This window comes from Lepidochelys kempii, chromosome 13 (assembly GCF_965140265.1).
Source record: "Lepidochelys kempii isolate rLepKem1 chromosome 13, rLepKem1.hap2, whole genome shotgun sequence".
Lineage (NCBI taxonomy): Eukaryota > Metazoa > Chordata > Testudines > Cheloniidae > Lepidochelys > Lepidochelys kempii.
The window spans coordinates 29,729,784-29,751,547 of NC_133268.1; the positions used below are offsets into that span (position 1 = coordinate 29,729,784).

Below are 21,764 nucleotides of genomic sequence, written 5' to 3' on the forward strand. Positions count from 1 at the left end.
CCTAGCATTCCTGTCCTAGGGGTTCCAGTGAGGCAGTCGCTATAGGGATACTGTGTGATTAAGAATAGGAGGGGGGTTAGGATGGGCAGTGGGGAACAGGGTGAGAGGTGGGGGCCAGACAGGGGGAATGGGGCCATGGGAAAGTGTGCCAGTTGGTGGGGAATGCGAAATGAGGGGTGGGCTGGGCCAGGTGGAAAGGCAGGGGGTCTGGTTGAGAGGGATCAGGAATGAAAGGGGGGCCAGTTGCTGGGGACTGGTAGGGGAGACAGGTCCAGTGAGTGTGGAGAGGAAGAGGAGCCGTATGTGAGATCATCTCTCTACAGAGCAGCGGGGCACTATACAGACAAATCTGGGAAGCTCTGCAGTTTCCTGGGTCTCTTTGTGGGACTGACTGTGTTCCGTGAGTACTAGTGTGTGTTTCTGTTGTCTCAAATAGTCTCTGGGTTGAAGCTTTCTCTGAAGTTGTCAGCATCTCTTGCTGATGTTTACAGTATTTATTCTGCTGTCAGAACAGCCCTCCAGGTGTGGGGACTTTGCTCCTAATCACCTTAGTGTTTGTTTGCCCAGGTTCACTTTCTAATTTCTGTTTGTAGACTTGCTGTATTTCTTATGCCTTTAAAAAGCAGAACTAAACCAAACCCCAGTGTTTCAACCGCTTCTTTCTCCTTAAAAAAATAAACCCACCTTCACCATTCATGAGCAACCTGAGTAAGAAAGTACATGTAACCGGTCCTCCAATACCAAAGCAGGGTGCTCAGCTCAGTACCCGGGTGAGACCCTACAATAACAAAGCCAGCTGCATGCAATAGAGGGAATAAGCACTATGGTTAGGACCCCAATTTTGCTGCAGTCTTGCGAAGAGCTCTTTGAGACCGCCATCAGGAAGACATTCATGTGCAATTACAAAGAGTTCAAAGCCCTTTAAACTCCTTTTTCCAATTGGAGAGGAGGGGTTTGATCTGTCTTGTAAGCCCTCCACAGACACTTGCTATCTAATGGGGCCCTGAGCAGTAGAGGCCACCCACGGTTGATGACCTGACTGCTATACCAGGAGGTGGGAGAGCCCAGCTAGAGGGAAGCAGTAAAATCTGCGTTCTTTAGATGGGAGTGTTCTCAACAGGCCATTGGCAGGCACCTGCTTTCCCCTCCCCTAGGCAGCTCTCAGCAGTGAGCACAGCTCCATGCACCTGCTGCAGCACTCGCCCACACACCATGAAAGCTCTCCGGGGCCGCTACACTCTCCTGGTATGTACCGCACCGCATCGCGTGTGCCCAGGGGAGATGGATGGGGGTTGAAACTCAGAACAAACCGCAGGCAGCTGTGCTCTGTAACTTGCTTCTTTCCTTTCTGAAACAGGCTGATCAGGTTCAGCTGTAAGATGGTGCAATGACGCTAGCTCGGATTTACTGCTACTGGGGCATCAGTTACCAGCTAGATTTCATTGATTTTAACAAGGGGACCTTGTCCAGAATGCATAGGCTGTTACCCTTCAGATTGGTACTATTCCTACTGGAGAAAGTCCTGACCCAAAACCCTAGATCCAAGTGTCCCCAGATTTGGGGGAACCAGATCCAGTCATCTCAATCCAGCTCCAAACACTCCTGGACTCCAGGAGCTGAGATCCAGAGCTTGAGTTAGAGGGTTGGGCCCATTTCTAAATCCCGGTGCTGGCTTTGAACTGTGCACCTGCAAACCTGCAACTCTCTATCACGGATATGACAGCAGCACGGGCGGCAGGCTGGGTGTTGTACAAATATGTGAGAGACACACTCGCTGTCTCGCAGAGACTGCAGATGGAAAAGAACAGACAAAGGGGCGAAAGCAATACAGCATACAGGCAAAGTGCCCTGGCTGACAGCCAACACAGGGTGTAAATGTTTGAGTTGTTCTTCCCTTCCTTTAATATGGAAAATGAAGGGTGCTTGTTAGTTACAGAGGTCTGTCCTGCTCTCACTGCATCTGGTGCAAGCCTCAGTGTAGATGCAGCCTCAATGGAAAGGGGGCTGATGGTGCAATAGACCCTGGTAATTTACCAGATTCACCTGCACTGGGCTGAACCGCACTTCACATCCATGTCGTGTGTCTATATTAGGGGTTTGCACTATCAGTATCACCTCAGCTGTGCAGTGTCTTTAATGCGGACATGGCCCAGCTCCCCTGGCCAAGGGCCCAGCCTGCAGCATCCACCTGCCTTTTCAGTCACAGCTGGCTGCCCAATGTAATCTGATCTGTTTTCTTTTTAAATTGTGATTCTTCAGTGCCGGGCAAGACCAATCAAAACAAACAGGGGCAATGTGGCTCTGACAAGCTCCAGCTCTGTTTACCAAACATCAGCACTGGTTCTGACCTGCATGTGGATCAACGGGGTCCCAGAGCCAGAGGTGCTGGCTTCCCACAGTAACAGGTCCAGGGCCTGACTGTTCCAGGGCTCAGGCCTCTGCCTGGAAAGGAATGTGATTTCAGCACCCGAGGTGGGGTGCAAAATGCTGCTGCTTGCTAATTGTTTTCTGTTTCTGGTGCCGGTGGGACTTTCTGTGCATCCTTCACTGTGTTTCCTCCTAGCATGCGTGCAAAGGCAAGGGGAGAGAGAGCTGTGCCTTGTGGAGGCAGGTTCTCATTAATTTAATGCAGAAAGAGAGTTGCTTTGCAAGTAGCCCAAGAAAGAAATGCTGAGGCAAGGAGAAAAGATGAGTCGGGAAAGCAACTGACTCTGCTTTCAGGCTTAGCATAGTCCAACTGGGCCCTGAGTCTTGACTTGAGCAGATATTAGTGGACTTTCTAGGAGATCTGACATGCTTCCTGCTATTTTCCCCTTGTTTATTTGTTTGCATTTTCTTTGGGGATGGGAACTCCCCTGAGTCAGGGAGCGAAGATGAGTTTCTGACCAACTATCCCAGCAAGGGGAAAGCAGGGCTGGGCAGTGATTTCTGCCTGACTCATGGGGCACGAGTGCTGTGACAAGGCTTTAGATCTGTCAGGGCTGAAATCTCTTGTACAATATCGAGCAGGAAAACTACACCAAAGAGCAAATTCTGCCTTCATAATTTGCCCTTCTAGACTCTGCAGATGTTTGACATTATGCAATGTCCAAGTACTTGTCACAGCCGGTCACGTAGCCGCAGAAATGTTTAATAGGCGGAGCGGATAGAGCCACCTGTAGTAAAGGTTGCTCAACACTTTCACTGTTCTCAGGTCTCTGCTTGAAACAAACAAACAAACAAACAAAAACCTTTCAGCTAAAATGTCCAAGAATGAGATTGGGGGAAACAATATTTTTGCAGTTGTTTAACTGAGACTCTCTAGGGCCTCCATGAGTTAGAGCATAGCCTTGAAATCCAGAGTGTGGTGTGCGGGAGAGGGGGTTACCTTTTGTTCTTCCCCTGAGTATTTGCCCAAATTAGGTCAAGTTATAAAACTATGAAAAAAAATCTCAGTTTGCAGATGCTCAGTAGACCCTTGTTAGAGTTTGGCAGCTAAATTCTCTGAAGATTCTGCCCACACTGAGCATGTTCCACTCCCTTAAAGTGCCTAAGTGCTCACTGCACAGGCGCCTTCCCAGGGCTGCAGAGGCTGAGGTGGGCTATCCCTGCATTTGTTCCCCTACAGCTGTTAAGGCCACCATGGTGCTGCGTGCTGGAACTTTGAGCCGGGAGCCAGTGTCTCCTGCGCTCTCAATGCTCCCTCTGCCAGTGCCCCCGCAGCATGGTGGGCAGGAGGAACCAGCCACATTGGAACGGGGTGAGGGGAGGCCAGGAGCAGGAGCCAGGGACATGGGAGGAGCAGAGTGAGAGGGAAAAGGGGAGTATGTAGATGCTGAGGGTGAAGAGGGTGGGAACTAGGGTGGGGAAGATCGGATAGGAGCAGAGTGGAGTGTAGGGGAAAGGCATGGGGCTAAGGGCTCTATAGGTGCAGAGAGAGCAGAAGCCAGGGGATGGGAGCAGGTGGCTCGGGGACAGGAGTCGGAAAGGGTGGGGTGGACAGGAGCAGAGGGGGAGAGGATAGGAGAAGGGAGGGGAAGGAGCCAGGGGTTAGATTGGTGGATAGGAGGAGGAGGAGGAGGGAGGAGCAGAGACAGGCTAGGGAAACAGGAGTAGAGGGATCTACAACCACTAGATCACACTCCCCTACAGATCCTAGAATAGAACCCAGAATTCCTTTGCTGTCATCAAATAGCTGTGAAACTCACGTCTCCTCCTCTGGGCCCCATAGAGGTTAAAGCCTACTGCTGCTGCTACCGGCTCCTCTGGTAGCTCAAGTAGCAGAGGTCTGTGCTGTGGAGCAAAAGACTGAAGCCCTGCTGTGGACCCAAACTGAGGGTCAATATGAGGGAATTTTCATTTTTCAGGGGGGGTTTTTTCTTCAAAAAATTAGGAAAGTATGTCCCCAAAACCACATTAAAAGACTGTTAAAGTTGCCAAGTCAGGCACTCAAAAGCCAGGAAATGCCAGGATCAAGATCGCCCATGCAACCCTTATCCAGGTCCCACGGGGGGCCGCATCCTGCATTTGAGTTGCACTCAGTAGCACCTGAGCAGCAGCGGGCAGTTTGCCCAGTGGCAATACAAAGCCTGGTGAATACTGGCAGCCCGCCCCTTATCGAAGCCTGGGGGTGGGGCGGCAGGGCAGGTGTCACGTTCTCAGGAGTCAGCTAGGCGTTGTGGTGCAGGGTGCCAGTGAGCAAAACAAAATCACAGCAACAATGCTGAGATTCCCAGAGCGGGAATTATGTGCCTGGCTCCCTATGTGACGAATGGGGAGACAAAGGTGCCTCACAATGCAATTCACAAAAGCCATCAGGGGAGGTGAGAAGCCACCTAAGCTAGCCAATGGGAGAGGCCAGTTAGAACCGCCCCCTCTCTGCTTGCAGGTCTGAACCCTCGCTTGGCAGTAGGTGCCTGTGCTGTTAGCAAGATGCCTCCAGCACATCTTTGAGCCCCGTGATTAGGGCCCTCACCTGGAATGTGGGAGATTCCTGGTTCAAGTCCCCCCACTGCCTGAGGGGTAGAAGGGCTATGGGGTATTCTCATGTGGGGCTCCCTCTCTCTCTCCTGTCGAAGCTGTTGCACTGGACAGAGTTGGTGTGGAGCCCTCGGGATCCATGCACACAGTGAACCAGATCGTGGTTCGTGGGGCAAGCCCAGGAGTTGGTACATGGCAGCCAGGCCCAGACTGAGGGGCGGTTCTGGCAGCCTCTTTATTCTGTGCCAGTAACAGAAAGGGACCATACAGAAGGTGAATTACCCCAGGCAGGGGCAGCACTGGCCCAACACGCAGACCGATATGCCCCTGACTCCCACAGCTCCCAGTGTAGGCAGTGACAGAGGGTGGGGCTGGGCTGGGAGGCGGGCACGTGTGTTTCAGCTGTTCTGGGCTGTGGAGCAGCCCTGGGGTTGCTCTCTCTCACTCCAAAGGCAGTGCTGTGTCCTGGAGCTCCCCAGACTTGGGGAAGCTAAAAGCCACCTTTTCCCCCCGCTGCCTAGGGCCTGACCCACGCATTGGGCCCTTGAGAGGCTCAGACTGGACCCTGCCCAGTGGGCTTAAAATGCCCTCTTCTACTGAAGGGCTCACCGGGCAGGGCGTGGGTGGTGCCAGCCCCATCTCTGTGCACCAGCCCTCTGGATGGGATGTCCAGGAGCACTGTGGCTGGGTCCGAGGGGGAAGTGCTGCTCTTTGTGCTGGGGTCCCTTATCTCTTCCCCACATGGCGTGGGCATCTCCCCCGAGACTGACTGCCTGGAGGAAGCCCAGCCCCTGCAGTGTGTGGAGACTGCTGAGCAGGAGGAGCCAGGCCTGGCAGGCGTGGGGGTAACAGCATCGCCCCCAGAGGAGCCCTACCAGCCGGTGCTGAATGGAGAGAGCAACATCCTGTGTGCAGGGCAGGTCCAGCAGGTGAGCTCAGTGCAGCCTGGGGGCTCACCCCATTGCAGGGCTAGGTAACCTCACGGGGTCAGGCTGTGGCCACGTGCTTGGCAGTTCTAGAGCCTCCTCTGGCCTGGAGCTGGCCCCTCCACCCTGTCCTCTGGACAGCTCCTCACTGGGATGGAGCCATTCTGTGGGCACCCCAGGGCATGGAACTCGTTCCCCTGGCCGGCCCGGCCCTCCCGGCTTGGTTCAGGCAGGGCAGTGCTGCTGTAGGCTCCTGCTGTCGTTTCTCTGATTCGTAGCCTTGGATCGGCTCACCGCACAGGGCCTGCAGGGGCAGTTCGTGCACCAGCACTGGGCCAGCTCGGACCTCGGGGATCTCAGTGCAACTGGCTCCAAAGCTCTGGCCTGTGGGACTCAGAGGACCATTCGCTCCAGAGACAGTGTGTCACTGGTGAGGGTGCGTGAGCAGGGACCAGCCCCGTCTGGCTCAGGGCCCAGGGGTTTGCCGGGCTGGCAGCTGGGGAGAATGTCCTGGTACTTGTGAAAGGAGGCAAAACCTGATACAGACACACTGAAAGACAGCAAATGTGGAGTCCACAGAGCCACGTATCCAGTCACCCCGCAGAGCTGAGCCCCGTTGCCAAATGACAAAAATAATGAGCAATAAATGCATCTAATAAATCATTTGCCCGAACTGACCATTACCCCTCATTCCTCCCTTCAGTGAATAGCCTTCCACCAGCTCCAGGGTAGGCCTGGACCACAGTGCGTGTTCACCAAGAGGGGTGATGTCCCTGGCAAACCTCGTTCTGGGGGTTCCCCCTTCTGGGACTGGGACACTGGGATTGTTCCACACCCCTACACTGCAAACGCTCTGGCAAATGTTATCCCGAACATCTCTGCTGCCCTGGAGCTGTGTGGATTCTTCACCCTGAAATAGGTGATAGCAGATAGCAAGTGTGAAAAATCGGGACAGGGGATGGGCTCTGTGCATGCAGCCCCCACGGTGCCATCCAGCCCAAAGCCAGACACCCGGAAGAGGACAGCGGGGAGCAGTTGGGTGAGGGAGGGTGTGGAAGTGACTGATGGGAAAGGCTCCTGCCAGAGGTCGGGGAGCAGCGAGGGACCCTGGTGGGAACTGACTCCTGTGGCTCTGTTCCCAGCTGGTGCCCCACCTCCCACCGAGAGTGACCGGGTACCCTTGGAACCTGCTCTACTGCACCGCCAGGGATGGGTTTAGCCTGAAGAGCATGTACAGGAGTATGAACAAGCTGAGCTCTCCTGTGCTGCTGGTCATCCGAGACACCGACAGGCAGGTGAGAGGAGGGAAATGGAATTGTATATTGCACTGGGCTGGGCTTCCCATGCGAGAGAAACATCCAGCTGCTACAGGCCAGCACAGCTCTGGACCCTGCACACTAGGGTCATCCTGCAGGGTGTGGCCCAGGAGCCTGGCTCCCCTTTCTGGCTGTAAGCCCCTTTCTGGGTCCAAGCATACCCTGCAGCCCCACACACTCTGTGCTGGCTCCCATTCCATCCAGGGCATGTCAGAAACACAAGGCAGGGAAGCTACTGCCCTGGTCCCTAGGTTGGGTGGAAGACCTGCAGCCCGGTTCTGCTCTGTGACCTGACAAGTTGGCTAGGCAGAGGGTTTGTGGCCTGGAGTTGGGGTCTGTGTGGTTTATCCTGAGCAAGCTGCACTAAAGGGGATGGTGCTGAGCTCTCAGTGCATTTGCCCTGGGACTCCCGGAAGAAGCAGGCAGAGACACTGCTTCAAATGTGTTTACCTGACCTCAGTGAATGAGCTGGGGACTGAGGAGAAGAGAGCCAGGGAGATGGACTCCTGGGGGATTCTGCACCAAAAAATTAAAAATTCTGCACACAATATTATAAAATTCTGCGAAATTCTGCATATTTTATTGGTCAAAATACCGCAATAGAATCATGGCACTTTCAATTATTTTGGTAATTTATTTCAAAATACCTGTCAGCCACTATGTCAACAATATGGACAACAAAAAAGATTTCCCCAGGAGTAGAGTTAAAGAAACCCCTAAAACAAATGTCTCCAAACTGTGGGGCGTGGGCCCCAGTGGGGTGGGGAGAGAGCGCCACCCAGCCCTGGCCCCAGGTCTGCTCTGGCCCCGCCCCCAGCTTTGGCCCCGGCTCCTGGCCCTGTGCCTGACCCTGTCCCCAGCCCTGTTGTGGCTCCACACCTGGCTGGGGACCCAGCTGCCAGCCCTCAGCCTGGGGCAAAGGCTGGGGGTCGGGGAAGGAGCTGCACCCAGCCATAGGCATGGCTGCCAGCCCCCACCATGGCCCAGCTGCGGCTCTGCTCCCACCCCTGCCTCGAGCCTCGGCCCCTGGCCCCAGACCCACCCTCAGCTGTGGCCCTGCCTTGGCCCCCTTACCCTGTCTGCGTACCCCTCCAGCGGCCCCGCTCCTGGCCCTGGTTCCAGGGAGGAGGCGGGGGGCGTGGACTGGGGCAATTACTTTTCATGAGAAATTGTGGGGGGGAAAAAGTGATTACATGCGAGTCAGGGCCACAAGGCAATCGAGTCACAAGTTGCTGAAATTGTTACTGTAAGGTAAAGCAACAACATTTCACTCCCCACACACCCTGACCCTTCCAGTTGAAATATCCTCTGCCAACCCCTGGAAACAACGTGCCCCTGCCCAGGAAATTCTTAACATGTTCTCATTGGTCCACTTTTTACTCCTACTTTTATAGTTAATGTAAAGGGGTGGGTTGTGAAGATTTTTGACTATGAATAAGGGGTCGCCAATCTGAAAAGCCTGAGAGCCGCTCCTGTAGCCCACGGAGCCCCTCGGGATCTGAAACGAAAGGAATGTGTGATCTGTTACAGTTCTGGGCTGTCCCTTCTAAGCAGAGCAGCGGCAGGTCTGGAAAGAGAAGGATTTGTTAAGGAATTCCAGTACCCAGACTGGAGATCCGAAATGCAGAGTATGCTCAGTGCAGCCTGGCACACAACCCCCGACCTTACAGTGGTGCTTGCCATTGTTTTGAACTGGCTATGTGCTCTGTGCTGGCCTCAGAGAGTAACCCAGCATCTGTAGACTCACATGGGGATTTGACTATGTCAGCATGCTGCTGAGTAAACACCAGCGGGAGGGCAGATGCTGCTGACTGTGGCAGGCAGAACTGTGCTATTCAAACACACTGGGCGATCTGGAGAGCTTTTTGGTGTCTCTGCCAGTACGAAGCACTGGCCACCCATCTGCACAAACATATTAATTTCCCAGTACTGCACATGGGCCACGGCAAAGGCTGCAATGAAAGGCGTGGTGCTGAGTCAGTGAGGAAGAGAGTTGGTAGGAAACTCTCCATAAACAGGTAAAAGCTGAGAAAGCTCCCTCAGGAGTGGAGACGAGAGCAGGAGGGGCTGGTTGGCAGGGCACCCTGGGTAGCACTCTCCTTGGTCTGGGGGGAGAAACCCAGCCATGCCAATACATTGGTAGGAACAGAGGGGCCTTTCAGTAGGGGGTGGAGGGTGCTGGGCTAGGGCCTGCAGAGCAGGGGGCAGGGGCTGGGCTGCTGAAGGCAGGCCAGGGGTAGGCAGGGCACTGCTGAGGCGAGTGAGGTGGTGTAGCTGAGCTCTGCCAGGGTTTGTTGTTGCCTTTGCTGTCTCTCTGTAAGCTCTGGCCTTGGCCCAAGGTGCGAGTGAAACCTCCTGAACTTCTGGGCCACTAAACTTCTCTTGCATGCTCACGCCCCAGGCTCTCCCCATTCTGTATGGTCCATGGCAGCCCCAGGGCCCCAGCCTGCCAGCCCAAGGGGCCTGTGGGATGCATTCGGAGTCCTGGGGCGTGGGAGGCGCTGGCCGGCTGCTGGGGAACACGTGGGCTGTTTGCAACCGGGCATTCCCAGCAGGGCTCTCCTGCCAGGAACTAGTGAGCACCCAGCTGCCCTCTGGTCCATCTCAGACCAGGACCTCCTCCCCTGGATTTTTATTAGAAGAAAAAGGACAAAGAAGCCGGCCGGTGAATGAGCAGCAGCGTCCTGCCCCAGGGACCCAGGCTAGCTGCCAGGCTGCACAGCCATGGGCACCAGTCCCACTCAGAGAGACGCTGCAGCGGGATCCTGCAGCCAGCTCCGGGCACCGGGGAGCTAGTGCCAGACCAGGAAGAGGTGGGAGGCAAGCAGTTCCCATAGTCTCAGGGATTGCAGGGGGGGCCTCTTATCTACCAGCAATAGCATCCTGGTGCCTGTGCACCTCCTGCAGCCCCACATGTCCACCTGCTAGTTCCCCCAGCATCCCTTTCCACATTCATTGTGACCTTAGAGTGCATCCCTGCTGGTCTGGCCTATCTCTACCCTCCCTGGTCTCCCCTCGCCACCTGACCCGTCTACGCCCCCTCCCAGGCCCCCTAGGCATGTGCTAATCCCTGACCCACCTCTCTTCCCGGTCTTCTCCTAGGCTAGTCCCACACCTTGCTGCAGGGAGCCCAGCCCTGCCCTGCCCCCGGGCATGTCCCCAGTCCCCAGATGCTCGTTTCCGTGGGTCTGCCCATTGCACAGAGTGAACTTAGCCAATCAGTGAAGGGGACACATGCCCCAGGCTGGCGCAGGGCTCAGCCAGGCCTTCCAGCCCCTCCCTGACTGGTCCAGACTAGAGAGACCTCCCCCCAGCTGCCAGCCTTTTCAGCACTTCCACTTCTTGTCCCAGCTGAACCAGGGAGAGCAGAGGTGACCGGAGAGTTAAACAAGCAGAGGAATTAGCCCAGCATCTCCAGCGCGCACAGATGGTAGTGCTGGGATGACCGCACACGCCACTCATCTAGCCCTAGATAGCCAAACCTGGCATAACTCTTCCCTATACCTTGGCACCCGCAAGATCAGAGATCAGTGCCACCCAGGCAGGGAGTGAGGGGCTCACACAGTCCAGCCATGCAGAGCTGGAGCACATGCTGGTTAATATACCAACCCGCCACTGTCCAGTGGCATGGGCAGCTCTGGACTCTGCACACCTGGCTCAGCCCCAACCCAGCAAGAAAATGGAGTTAACTCCCGAGAGCTCACCCCCTGTGTGCTCCCACTCACCGTATCACACCCACAGCTACAGCACACGCACCCTGCGGGCTCCTCGCCCCTCACCGCAGCACACTTGCCCCCCTGCCGGCAGTGGTGGGGTAGCACAAATGCTGTGCTGGGAGTATGGGGGGTAGGAGGCCAGAGGTCCTAGGGGCAGTGCTGAGGCTGAGGGCCTGTGGGGTACAGGAGTGGGGGAGAGCTAAGGTAACGTCGGCTCTCTGTAGTTCACCTACTGCCAGTAACTCATGCAGTGCAACTGGGCCAGGCTGAGCTGTTGGAGGGGATCAAATAATCCACCCGCAATTCCCCAAGGCTTTTGCATCCTGTGTCTGGCCCCCCCAGATGCTCCTTGGAAGGGGCTGGGACTGTTCTGGAGCCCATCCCCAGGTCCTCTGCCCACGGTAGGCATTGGGGTGTGATTGTGTCTCCCTGCAGTGGATGGCTCTGGTAACCGTACAGCCTGCTGGTCACAGCCAACAGAGCGACTCCTTCTCACATGGTCACGGCCTGGGCTGCTGGTGATCAAGGTCCCACGCGCTGGACCTGCCAGCAGCAATGGTCTATGGGCAGAGCATGCGAGTACCTGTAGCCACAGCCCTGCATGACCCTAGCTGACTAGCACATGGACACCTGTCCTCAGGGAGCATCTGCCAGTGTCAGGGATTAGCCTAGCACTGGCTGGAGGGAGGATCCAAGGGGTGAGGCACCTTTCAGATGTGATGGTGATGGCTTTGTCCTGTCTGATCGACCCCTTTCCAGCTTGGCTGGAGCCCCGGTTACAAGCCGCAGAACCTCCTGACTGAGTGATACAACCTGGAGCCACTGGTCCTCCCCATAGGGCCTCCAGCATGGGATGTGGAGACCGTGGAGGGGACAGCGGTGCCATGGATTGGCCTGGGTAGTGACTGTGGGTAACTGTTCATAATGGTGCCTAAAAGCCTGGGTGCAGATTCCAGCAGCCTTAGGGCCCTTGATACCCTGCGTTTGGGAGGGGAGCCAGGGCACACACAGCCTGCCCTGAGAGCTGCAATGGCTTGGAGAGGTAAAGCCAGTAACAGACCTTGCCCAGGTCACTTGCTGCTGCTGGTAACTGCAGAATTGACAGCCCCAGCAGTCACACATCACAAGTGAGGCCTCCAGAAATCACTCACGTGATTGGTTTACAAATCAGGAGATTTTTAAAAATAATACATTTTGGGTTCTTTGCCTTCCGGCTTCATTTTGTATCGAATGCAAGCTGAGATTCCCCTGGAATCCCAGGACTCCGGGAGCTGGGGTTTTAAGGAAACCCCAATTACAGCAAAACTTTTGTTAAAACCATGAGAGCCGGCAGTGCTCTGACCTTCTCTCCTCTGCTTCCATTCCAGATGTTTGGGGCCTTCTCCTCCACCACCATCCGACTCAGCAGCTGCTTTTATGGCACAGGGGAGACTTTTCTCTTCTCTTTCTCCCCAGAGCTAAAGGTAACAGTGATGCTCACGTTCTCGGTGCGGGGGCTTTGGAATCAGCTTGTGACTCTCTCTCCCAGGAGCAGAGACAGGGGCTTCTGCTGGCCAAGGCCCAAGTTCAGCGCAGGCCCAGGGGCATGTGGGGGTGCAATCATGCGGGGGAGGGCAAGTCCACAGCATTTCTGCTTCCCCTTCTCCGCCAGCAGTGTGCCCTTGTGGCTCTGCCCCCAACCCTACAGCAGGAGCTCTGGGTCACTCAGCCACTCTGTGTGTGTGTGGTGGTGGGGGGCTCCTCCACTTCCACCCTAAAGGCCCCATGCTGCTGGTCAGCTGCTCCCACATTCCTTCCCCAGAGTGTCACCGGGAACCACGCTGGGAGCCGAGCCAGCGCTGGGGAGAGCATGCTGCACTTCTGGGAGCACCAGGCCTGTGCTGGCCCTATGCCTCCTGGAGCACCCGCCTGGCATCCAAACAAGTCCTTAGTGCTTCTCTTGCTCAGTGCTGAGCAGGACGGGTGCAGGGGGGGATTGAGAGGCTGCTGCTCTGAGGAAGGGAGCATGTCACTAAGCCCCTCTTTAGCATGATGGGCATTGCCCACCATTAGCTGTATGTCTCCTCTGACAGCCATGCTCCACCCACCCCTTCACACCCTGCACTCTGGCCTCATGCAGGGGCTTTGGGCTTGGCTTAGTGCACAGGGCTGAGCTGAGCCCCCTGCAATGCGCACAGCTGCTTTGTGCAACCTGCTGCACACCACACAAACCTGCAAGCCCTAGGCCGCCCTGCTACGCCCATCAGTGCCCACCGCTGCAACCAAGCAGGCTGCTCCTGGGAGCCTAGGTGAGAAGAGGCCTGGAGGGCCCAAAGTCCGTGGCATGTGGCTGATTGAAGCAGCATGAGTCACACCTTGCACAGCATCACCGAGACAGCTTCCTTCCCAACCTGCAGGCACCGCCTGAACTCAGCAGGGCACGGCCAGTTCCTTCCTCACTGCCTCTAGAAATGGCTGCGTAACCCGGTTCCCAAGCCAGCCCCGCCTCAGGGCTCCTTTAACCGGCAGGAGCATTTAATTAGTAGGAATAATTACCAGTAAGTAATTCCTCTCCTTAGTCATTAAATAGTGAATTAATTGTAACAACAGAACTAAGTAACTGACTAATTCAGCATCTGATTATGGAAAATCACTTGATGTTCCTGCTAATGACTGGCAGAGTCAGACTAACCCATGCTCCTGAGGGCACAATCAAGCGTTGCTTGCGAGGCACAGCTCCTCTGGAAGCTGAGTCTCCGAAGGACTGGGCAGAAGCCTCCTCCTTGGACCCCTACAACACCCTAGAGCTTGCGACCTGGCTGGCTTCAGAGGTGTTTCCGCCTGACTTCTGGAAGGGCAGGGTCAGGCCCTAAGAAATCCCAATAGTCCATAATGCTTTTCTCAGGGCCTGACAAATCCACCCGGGTAGGTGTCCCCCAGACAGGCACGCCCCGCTCCCCCCGCAACACTCGCTGCCCAGCCCCGGGAGATACTGCAGCAGAGCCCCAGCCTGGGATCCAGTTTGGTGACTGATCAAATCTGAAGCATTAAGACCCCTTTGTGCAGCCAGCTCCAGCCCTGGCATAAGCTGCACTCACCAACATCAGAGCTGAGGTTTGCTCCTTGCTTGCCTGTAACCTGGGGTTTGGTGAATATTTCTCCTTTCCAGTCATAGGGTGGCCGGACACAGCAATAGACAATGCGTGCTGTGGGTCGGGGGGATGGGAATTCTTCTTGTTACGTACATGCTAAGAACTGGGAAAGCCACTCCCACAAATAAGACGCCTTTGGTGCTTTAGAGCTAAGGTTGCCCAGGTGCAAATCATAGAATCATAGAATCTCAGGGTTGGAAGGGACCTCAGGAGGTCATCTAGTCCAACCCCCTGCTCAAAGCAGGACCAATCCCCAACTAAATCTACTGGAGTACCCGCTAAAATACTAGGAAACCCTCCTTGCCCTTTCCCGCTGTACATGCCGTCTACCCTGTCCCTAGCACCTCACCATCCAGCATACACACACCTTAGCCTGCGCCATGCTGCGCAAGCTGCTGGCATTGCCTGGCATGGGTGGTAGCTCTGGGGCAGGCGGACAGTAGTTTGGGCTGGATTGTTGTTGTCACACTGTGTTGGACTCTGGCTTTGTGGTGGGAGATTAGGAGCAGGTTACATACCAATGTGGCTCTGGAAAGATTTTTAGGAACTGTTTGGTGCATGAAGGTGAGAGTTAGAGCTGCTTAGAAAAATAGCCTTTTTCCCCCCACACTGAAAAGTTCAACTTCGTGGTGAAAAATGTTGGCTGAAAACTGAAAATTTCTACTCTGACTGGAGCTGCAGTGCCTCACGGGCATTGCAGTTCTGTTACCTAATGCTCTGAGCAGGGTTTTCTGGCTGGACTACATCGCCCATGATGCACTATTTTCTCCCTGCTTGGTGATGGGAGGAGGTGCACAGAAGTCCCTGGCAGTGATGCATCATGGGTGATATAGTCTAGCCAGAGAGCCCTATCCATGGAGGAAGGTGGCAGCATGAGGCACCTGAACTATTAATCCCATGAGACACTGTGGTGGTATGTTGAACCAGAATGTTTTGGGTTTTCACCTCTTTTTGCTAACAAAATATTGAGATTTTCCACAGCAACAGACACTTCATTTGCTTGAAAATCCAAATGTCTATCAAAAACAGTTTTGATGGGACCTTTTCGAGCAGCCCGAGCAAAAACATCTGTGACACAGGTTTTGTGTTGTGTTAGGCAATCATGTTCCAGGGGGCTGCCATGTTGGCTTGCTGGGCTTGGCCTCCAGGCTGCACATTTGTTGGTGTGGGGCATGGGGGCTGTACGCTACGGGGGCTGGAGAGATGGGTGAAAAAGGAGCAGTGTGTTCTGGGCAGGAGCAGGAAGAACGTACCTGGGTGTTTCCTAGTGTTTTAGTGAGTGTGCTGCTGGGATCTGTACTGGAGCAACCCTCATTCTCAGCAAACCAAGTGTTTTGTTTGGGGGAATCTGCCCAAACACCTGGCTAAGTCAACTGTTGCTGGGACGGGGGAAATAGTGACTGGGAAGTCCTTAGTTTTCATAATGATCTAACAAGGCAGCTTAGACAAAATGCAGTAGGATGATGGAGAGTTCAGGTACCTCCCAGCTCTGCAACCTGCTCAGGCCCTTGGCCTTCAGCCTGTCGGACGCAGCCGCTTGCTGGGCTCGTGGGGGTCATAACACACGGGAACGGCCAATCCCACTTGCTGCCTCACCCGGAAGCAGCCGGGAACAGGGCTGTCAAACCGAGTCCCATCTCGACTGTGGCACAGACAGGTCTGTTGGTGAGATTCCCATTGCGTTATAGCAGCTTTATGCCAGCAGAGCCAGCGTGAAGGTGCCATAAGCCGCAGCAAGGCCCCCGTGGGGAACGCTCCGGCATGCAGCTCTGGCACAGGGGTGAATTCCTCCTTGGAGTCCAGTCTTGCCTGCATGTGGGGGCTGGCTCTGCCTCTGACTTCAAAATCAGCTCCGTTTCCTAAGGCCGCACGCTGGGAAACCCAAACACAAAGACAGTTTTCGTTTGTGATCCTGTACGGCAGCCATGGCTGTGTTGTGTCGGGGTGGGGAGGCTGCTGTATTGTGGGCTGAGTGCTGGATGGTGTGGGCAACGCAGGCGAAGTTTCAGGTGAAGCCTCTCCTTACACTCCTCCTCCCAGTTCGCTCCATCTTTCTCCTTTTCTGGGGCTGGGGAGCTCCGTGCACAACACCTCCCACAAGCCATTCTGACCCGCAGCTCTGAACTGATTTATCAGCCTCCAACTCAGCTAATTCAAACCCTGTACCTTATCAGCCTCATTTCCTCCCCCCTCTCCCTGTCTGTGGAGTTCAGAGCCACCCCAACATTTAGGGGAATTGTCCACACTAGGAAGAGCCCTGGGCAGTTACTCATTTAACCCCTTATAGGCCTGGTGCACCCTCTGCTAAGCAAGGCACAGGAAATGTTGGCTCCTGGCACAAAGTGCCACCAGGACTGGAACACGAGCTGATCGTGTGAGAACCTGCTCTCTGGCCAGCACTGCTGGTACACCTGTGACTGGCCAAAGGTGCAGTCTAGTGGGACTCTCCCCCTTCCTCACCAGCGGTAGCATTCATCATCCTGCCACATCGCCAGCCACAGGGCCCCAAAGCCATGAGTTAGACCCCAGGGAATCACGAGAGGCTGAAAAATAACAAAGGTCAGTTCTTATTCTTTGCCCCCTGGTTTCTGAACCTGGAGGTGCATTCGGGTCAGAGTCATCAGCTTTCCTCTGCTACCACAAGGGCCAAAAGCTGACATATTTTTAAGGAGAGCCAAGAGGCTGATGTGCTGCTGAAGTGACTCCGGGAGCTGGGGCTTGAAGAAATCAACCATCCCAATAGTCGCTATAAAAGCATGCGCGAGGGCAGCACGGCCAATGCTGACTCACAGGCAGTGGGACTCATCGGGAACAGGGCTGTCAGCTGGCACAGCTCCCCCAACCCGCTGCCTGTGTTTGCCGCTGCAGTAGTGGCTATGCACAGCCCCATCGGTGACTGCACTGCCCCGGAGAGCGCCCCTGCAGGCAGAGTAAAGGAGCTCGCACCACTCCAGCCCGGGAAGAGGGGCACTGTGGGGTGCTGCTTACCCCAGCCACATGGAGCGGAGGGGGAGCCATGCTCCCCTTACTATAGCCTGTGCCTACATTTTGCTAACCAGGACTCTGGAAGAGCTAGAAAAGATTCTGCCCAAGAAGACATACTTCCCTGGGGCACAGCCTGGAATTGAGGAACTGCTGAGCCTTCTGTCTCACCAGCCTGGGCTCCCTCTCTCTCTGTGATGCTGTGACAAGCTGCAGACCCGCTCCCGGTCCTGCCCTTCCACAAACGTTCATAGTCTGGGACACTCCCAGCTGAGTTACATGAATGCTTTCACCAGCCACCAATGAACCAACACTAGGGAGGCTTCAGCCAGTTCCTCCCAGCTCCCCAGCCTAGGACCCTAGAGCTGTGCCATCTTGCCCTGGTCAGAAGCCTGACCAGTGTATGTTATTACCCAGTCCGCCTACTCCCTCAATGTGGAGAGGACAATGTACCAACCTCTGTTCCTGAGCAGATTTCCCTTTGCACGTCAAATAACACACTGTTTTCAGGTTAAAATATAAAAAAGATAGATTTTAAGTGATTACAAGTAGTAAGTCTACAGATCAACATAGATTAGCTAAGAAATAAAACAAAATTGCAATCTAAGTTCTATTAAACTAGACAGGATTTGAATCAAGTAGTGTCTCATCCTGATGGTACAAAGAGTTCACCGATCTGCCATATACAGTCTGGGATTCCTCCTTTCCCACTTGGGACCACCTCTGCAGTCCAGTCTCTGTCCCTGAGGTGTCTCCAGGTGTTGAGTTGTGGGGGGGGGAAGTGAGGCCAAGTGATAATGTCACTTCCCCCTTTTATAGCTTCTCCCATGTGGAGGGAACTTCATTTTCCCAAACAAAGCCCCCAGCACAGTTAGTGGAAGAGTACAGGCACAAGATGGAGTCCAGAGTCATATGAGTTGGTCACCTGTCCTTGCATGCTTTGATTACCCATATTCTGGCTAGAACGGTCACAGGTCCAGCAGGTGGGGCTAAGCTTCTTCCATGGCCCATTGTGTTCACTGATGAGCCATCAACCTGACTGGTTCATTCACAGTGTGCTGGCTAGACGATGTAAACTATTTTGTGGGAGCTACTCAGGAGCAAACACATTTGAAATACAGATACGTAGTCAGTATTCATAACTTCAGATACAAAAATGAAACAGTCATGCAAATAGGATAATCATACTCAGCAAACCATAACTTTTCCATAGACACCTCACATAACATGTTTTGTACAAGATACATCATAATTATATCACCATGGTAGATGTGGGGGGTGCCAGGGTGTTGCATTGGGGTACAGAGCATCACACCAGGTTTCACAGTGAGCTGGTCAGGGTTGGGGAGCTGGTGAATGCATAGTGCAGAGAGGATCAGTGACGCTCTAGGCTGAGTCTTGGTCAGTACTTTGGGCCAAGTAGCTCCTGGTGAGTGGGGTTGCACCGGTGACCCCAGCAGTCATGGCAAGCCACCGCTGACCAGCTCCCTCCACACTGCAGCACAGCTCTACATTCCTGTGCCAGGTGCTGCCCAGGGGGTGTAATTAGCTGTTCCTACACCCCTGCTCTGATTGCTAATGGTTGCTTCTCCTTACAGGTGTTTAAGTGGACTGGCAGCAACACCTTCTTCATGAAAGGAGATGCAGATTTGCTAGTGATTGGCGGGGGCAGGTATGTAGCTGACTGGATGGACCTGCCTTTCACTGGCTAGAGTTCTGGGGCCTGTTCTGCCTAGATGCTCCTAGGGGCCCTTCTGCCCTCACAGCATAGGGGAAGGCTGGGGCTGCAGTACTCCAAGCCAAGCACAGCACAGCCCATCCTGAGCCAGCAGCCAGAGCAGGCAAGCGGAGTCCTCCATCCAGTCACAGGGGTCTGTGTGGATGTATCCACTCACACACGCTGCCCTCCTGGAGGCTGGAGACAGACCTGGCTGCTGTCCTGAGATCTGCTGCGCTGGGTAGCCTTGGGAAGTGGAAATGACTTTGCTCATCTAGTGCGCCTTCAGCCCAGCCCAGTCTAGGGAAGGAGGCTCCAGGGGAGTCGAGTACATGATTCCTACCAATGAATGGATCTGGCTGATTTCCCCTCTGCAACGTCCATGCTCAGAGGTGAGTGAAGGGTTGCAGACGTGTTTGCACTGGTTGCTCTGTTCTCAGGGTACGTCCACACTTGGAGCAGGAGGAGTAATTTCCAGCTTGCGGTGACATCCCTGGGCTAGCTGTGATGCAGCTGGTGCACTAACACTAGAAGCGTAGGGGAGACAAGGCCATTCCCCTGGGAGCAGAGACACTCAGTACTAACAGGAAGGGGGGTCTTGGGGAGGCTGGACAGCCCCCCCCCAGTCCAAGAGTGGGGGGACAGGTAGCATAGAACATGAAGCTGTGTGTCCCCTGGCAGACCGACTGCGAACCCCTCTGCCAGCACTGAACCCCTGTGTGGGTAACACATGCTCAGCCTGGTCATGGCCCCAGCGCTTTGGGAAGCACTGAGCCCTTCCCTTCTGCCACCACCCAGCGCTTTGTGACTGACTGCATCCCCTACCTGCTGCCATATTCCAGCCAGTAACAACACAGGGATGTACCTGACAGAACCAGTTTGCACCAGGACTCCCCTGGAGTTGACCTTGACCAGCTAAATCAAGGTAGAACCTGCATGTGCACCAGGAAGAGGACGGGGGCTAGCCATGCGGACACCCCACCCACCTTCCCTAGCCTAGAAAAACCCTTGAAAGTGAACGCAAAGCAAAACTGCTCAGCAGCCCCATGCCCTGCTCCCTCCAGAGTTCCCTGTGTGCATGGCACTGCCCCTCCTGCTCTGTTCATCTTTCCTGGTCCTGCTCAAGGAGCATAGCAATGGCTGCAGGAAGCCTTGGCTAGAGCATGGCTCCGGCTCCTTGCAGGTTACACAGCCTCTCTGCGCTATTCACCTAGCTGTGAAACAAGCACATTAAAATGCCCCGTTGCCCTGAGAAGCGGCTGTAGCAAGGGGTGTTGTGGGGCTCTGAATGATTCACTATCGTGTGTGCTCGGCTAGAAGGAGGAAGCTATTTCTTCCACCAGCCCTGCATCCTGCCCGTGGATCTGAGAGCCAGGCAGGGCTCTTCCCCCTTCTGCAGCCTCGCCGGTAAAACAGGTGCTGCAGGGCGAGTCAGGAGCACAGGGCTCCTGTCCAGCCCATTAGCCTCCAGAGGCTGCCTCAGTGCATCTCCTTACCCTGCATGGGGCTGCACCAGCAGGAGCAGCTGGGCTGGGGGCTAAATAAGGCGTCTCTAGTGCTCATCAAGAGCCTAGTGCAAAGTGTGGTAGAAAGGCAGCCTTCATGCTGCGCTCAATCCTGGGCAGTGCTGAGTACGCTGCAGTCACTGAGAGCAGGGGTGCGTTGTGCTTGGCAGGATCAGGCCCATTAGCTGTCCTTACACATGGGGACAGAGGCAGGGAACCCTTGTTAGGTAATGTCAGAGAGGCCCCTGCTCTGCCTGTCTTGGCCCCGGGACTGGAGCCCTTGTCCGATACTCAGCTTGATCTTCCCTTTATTTTCAGTGGCAAATTCGGCCTGTGGCTGGATGGGGACATGTACCGCGGGGGAAGCCACCGATGTGAGACGTTTGACAATGAAATCCTGTCGCCCCAGGAGCAATTCTTCATTCAGGACCTGGAGGTTTGGGCCTTGACCTGAGCCCTCAAAGCCCACCCCACCGGGGGTCATGGGAACTGACTGCTTTCGAATGGACCCTGGCTGTGCTTGGCAGTTGTTCCCAGCAGTGTCTGGAACCCTTCGGAGGGCAGTGCTCAGCCTCTCCTCCCCTTTGCCAGCCTGTGCTCCTTTCTCCTCCCCCGCCAGCACTCACGCTCCAGAGAGGGCAGCAGGGGCGTTCCGACCCATTTTCCCATCAGTGCGCTCACGCTGTGGGGAATCAGAGCAGCCCCAGGGGCTGGCTCCCACAAGCACTGGATCTCGATAAAAATGGAATCTCACAAGCAACTGGGTGATTTAAAAATAAAATTCCCACAGGAAGTGACTGAGTGCTGCCAGGCAGTGCCGTGAGTTTGGGAAGTGAGCTCAGCTGTTGTCTGCAGTGAGTGAGGCAACCCCCCCTTCAAGGCAGAGAGAGCAGGGGCACCATGAGATGTGATAGCCAGGCCCCCCTCCACTCTCAGAGAAGCTTGTTGAAGTCAGGCCAAGACCAGTATCGGTGGTGCCTGAAAAGCTACACACGAAAGGGGCACACATTTTTCTGAGTAGGAGCCATGTTAGTCTGTATTCGCAAAAAGAAAAGGAGTACTTGTGGCACCTTAGAGACTAACCAATTTATTTGAGCATGAGCTTTCGTGAGCTACAGCTCACTTCATCGGACGCATACTGTGGAAACATGGTCTCTGTGTATATAATGTCTTCTGCAGTTTCCACAGTATGCATCTGATGAAGTGAGCTGTAGCTCACGAAAGCTCATGCTCAAATAAATTGGTTCGTCTCTAAGGTGCCACAAGTACTCCTTTTCTTTTTACACATTCTTCTGTTGCTTGTCACGAGATGGGCCTGAATCAAAGCCCCAATCCCAGCAGCCCAAGTTGCAGGAGAAGTCCAAACTCTCCCACTGCCTCGTGTCCCTGTAACAGGCCAAAACAAATCCCACAGCAAAATCCCTCCTGATTCATCCTCCCATGAGGTCATGGGGCAGTGCAGGGCCTGAGCAGAGCATGGTGGTTAAAACCCAGCCCAGAGACTGCCACGGT

At 54.8% G+C, this 21,764-nt stretch overlaps 1 protein-coding gene across 2 annotated transcripts; it reads left to right on the forward strand.

Moving 5' to 3' along the window:
- The first annotated feature begins 1,101 nt into the window (after nt 1-1,101).
- On the forward strand, nt 1,102-21,306 carry TLDC2 (TBC/LysM-associated domain containing 2). Of its 2 annotated transcripts, XM_073309941.1 has the most exons (6): nt 1,102-1,245; nt 5,724-5,888; nt 7,028-7,180; nt 12,285-12,380; nt 18,629-18,702; nt 20,571-21,306. In XM_073309941.1, the coding sequence occupies exons 1-6, from the start codon at nt 1,102-1,104 to the stop codon at nt 20,704-20,706; spliced, it is 768 nt and encodes a 255-aa protein (XP_073166042.1). In that variant the 3' UTR covers nt 20,707-21,306. The 2 variants fall into 2 exon arrangements, with proteins under 2 accessions (XP_073166042.1, XP_073166041.1); XM_073309940.1 differs by lacking the exons at nt 1,102-1,245; nt 20,571-21,306 and adding an exon at nt 19,429-19,481 and having other exon boundaries at nt 5,531-5,888.
- Nucleotides 21,307-21,764: the final 458 nt, after the last annotated feature.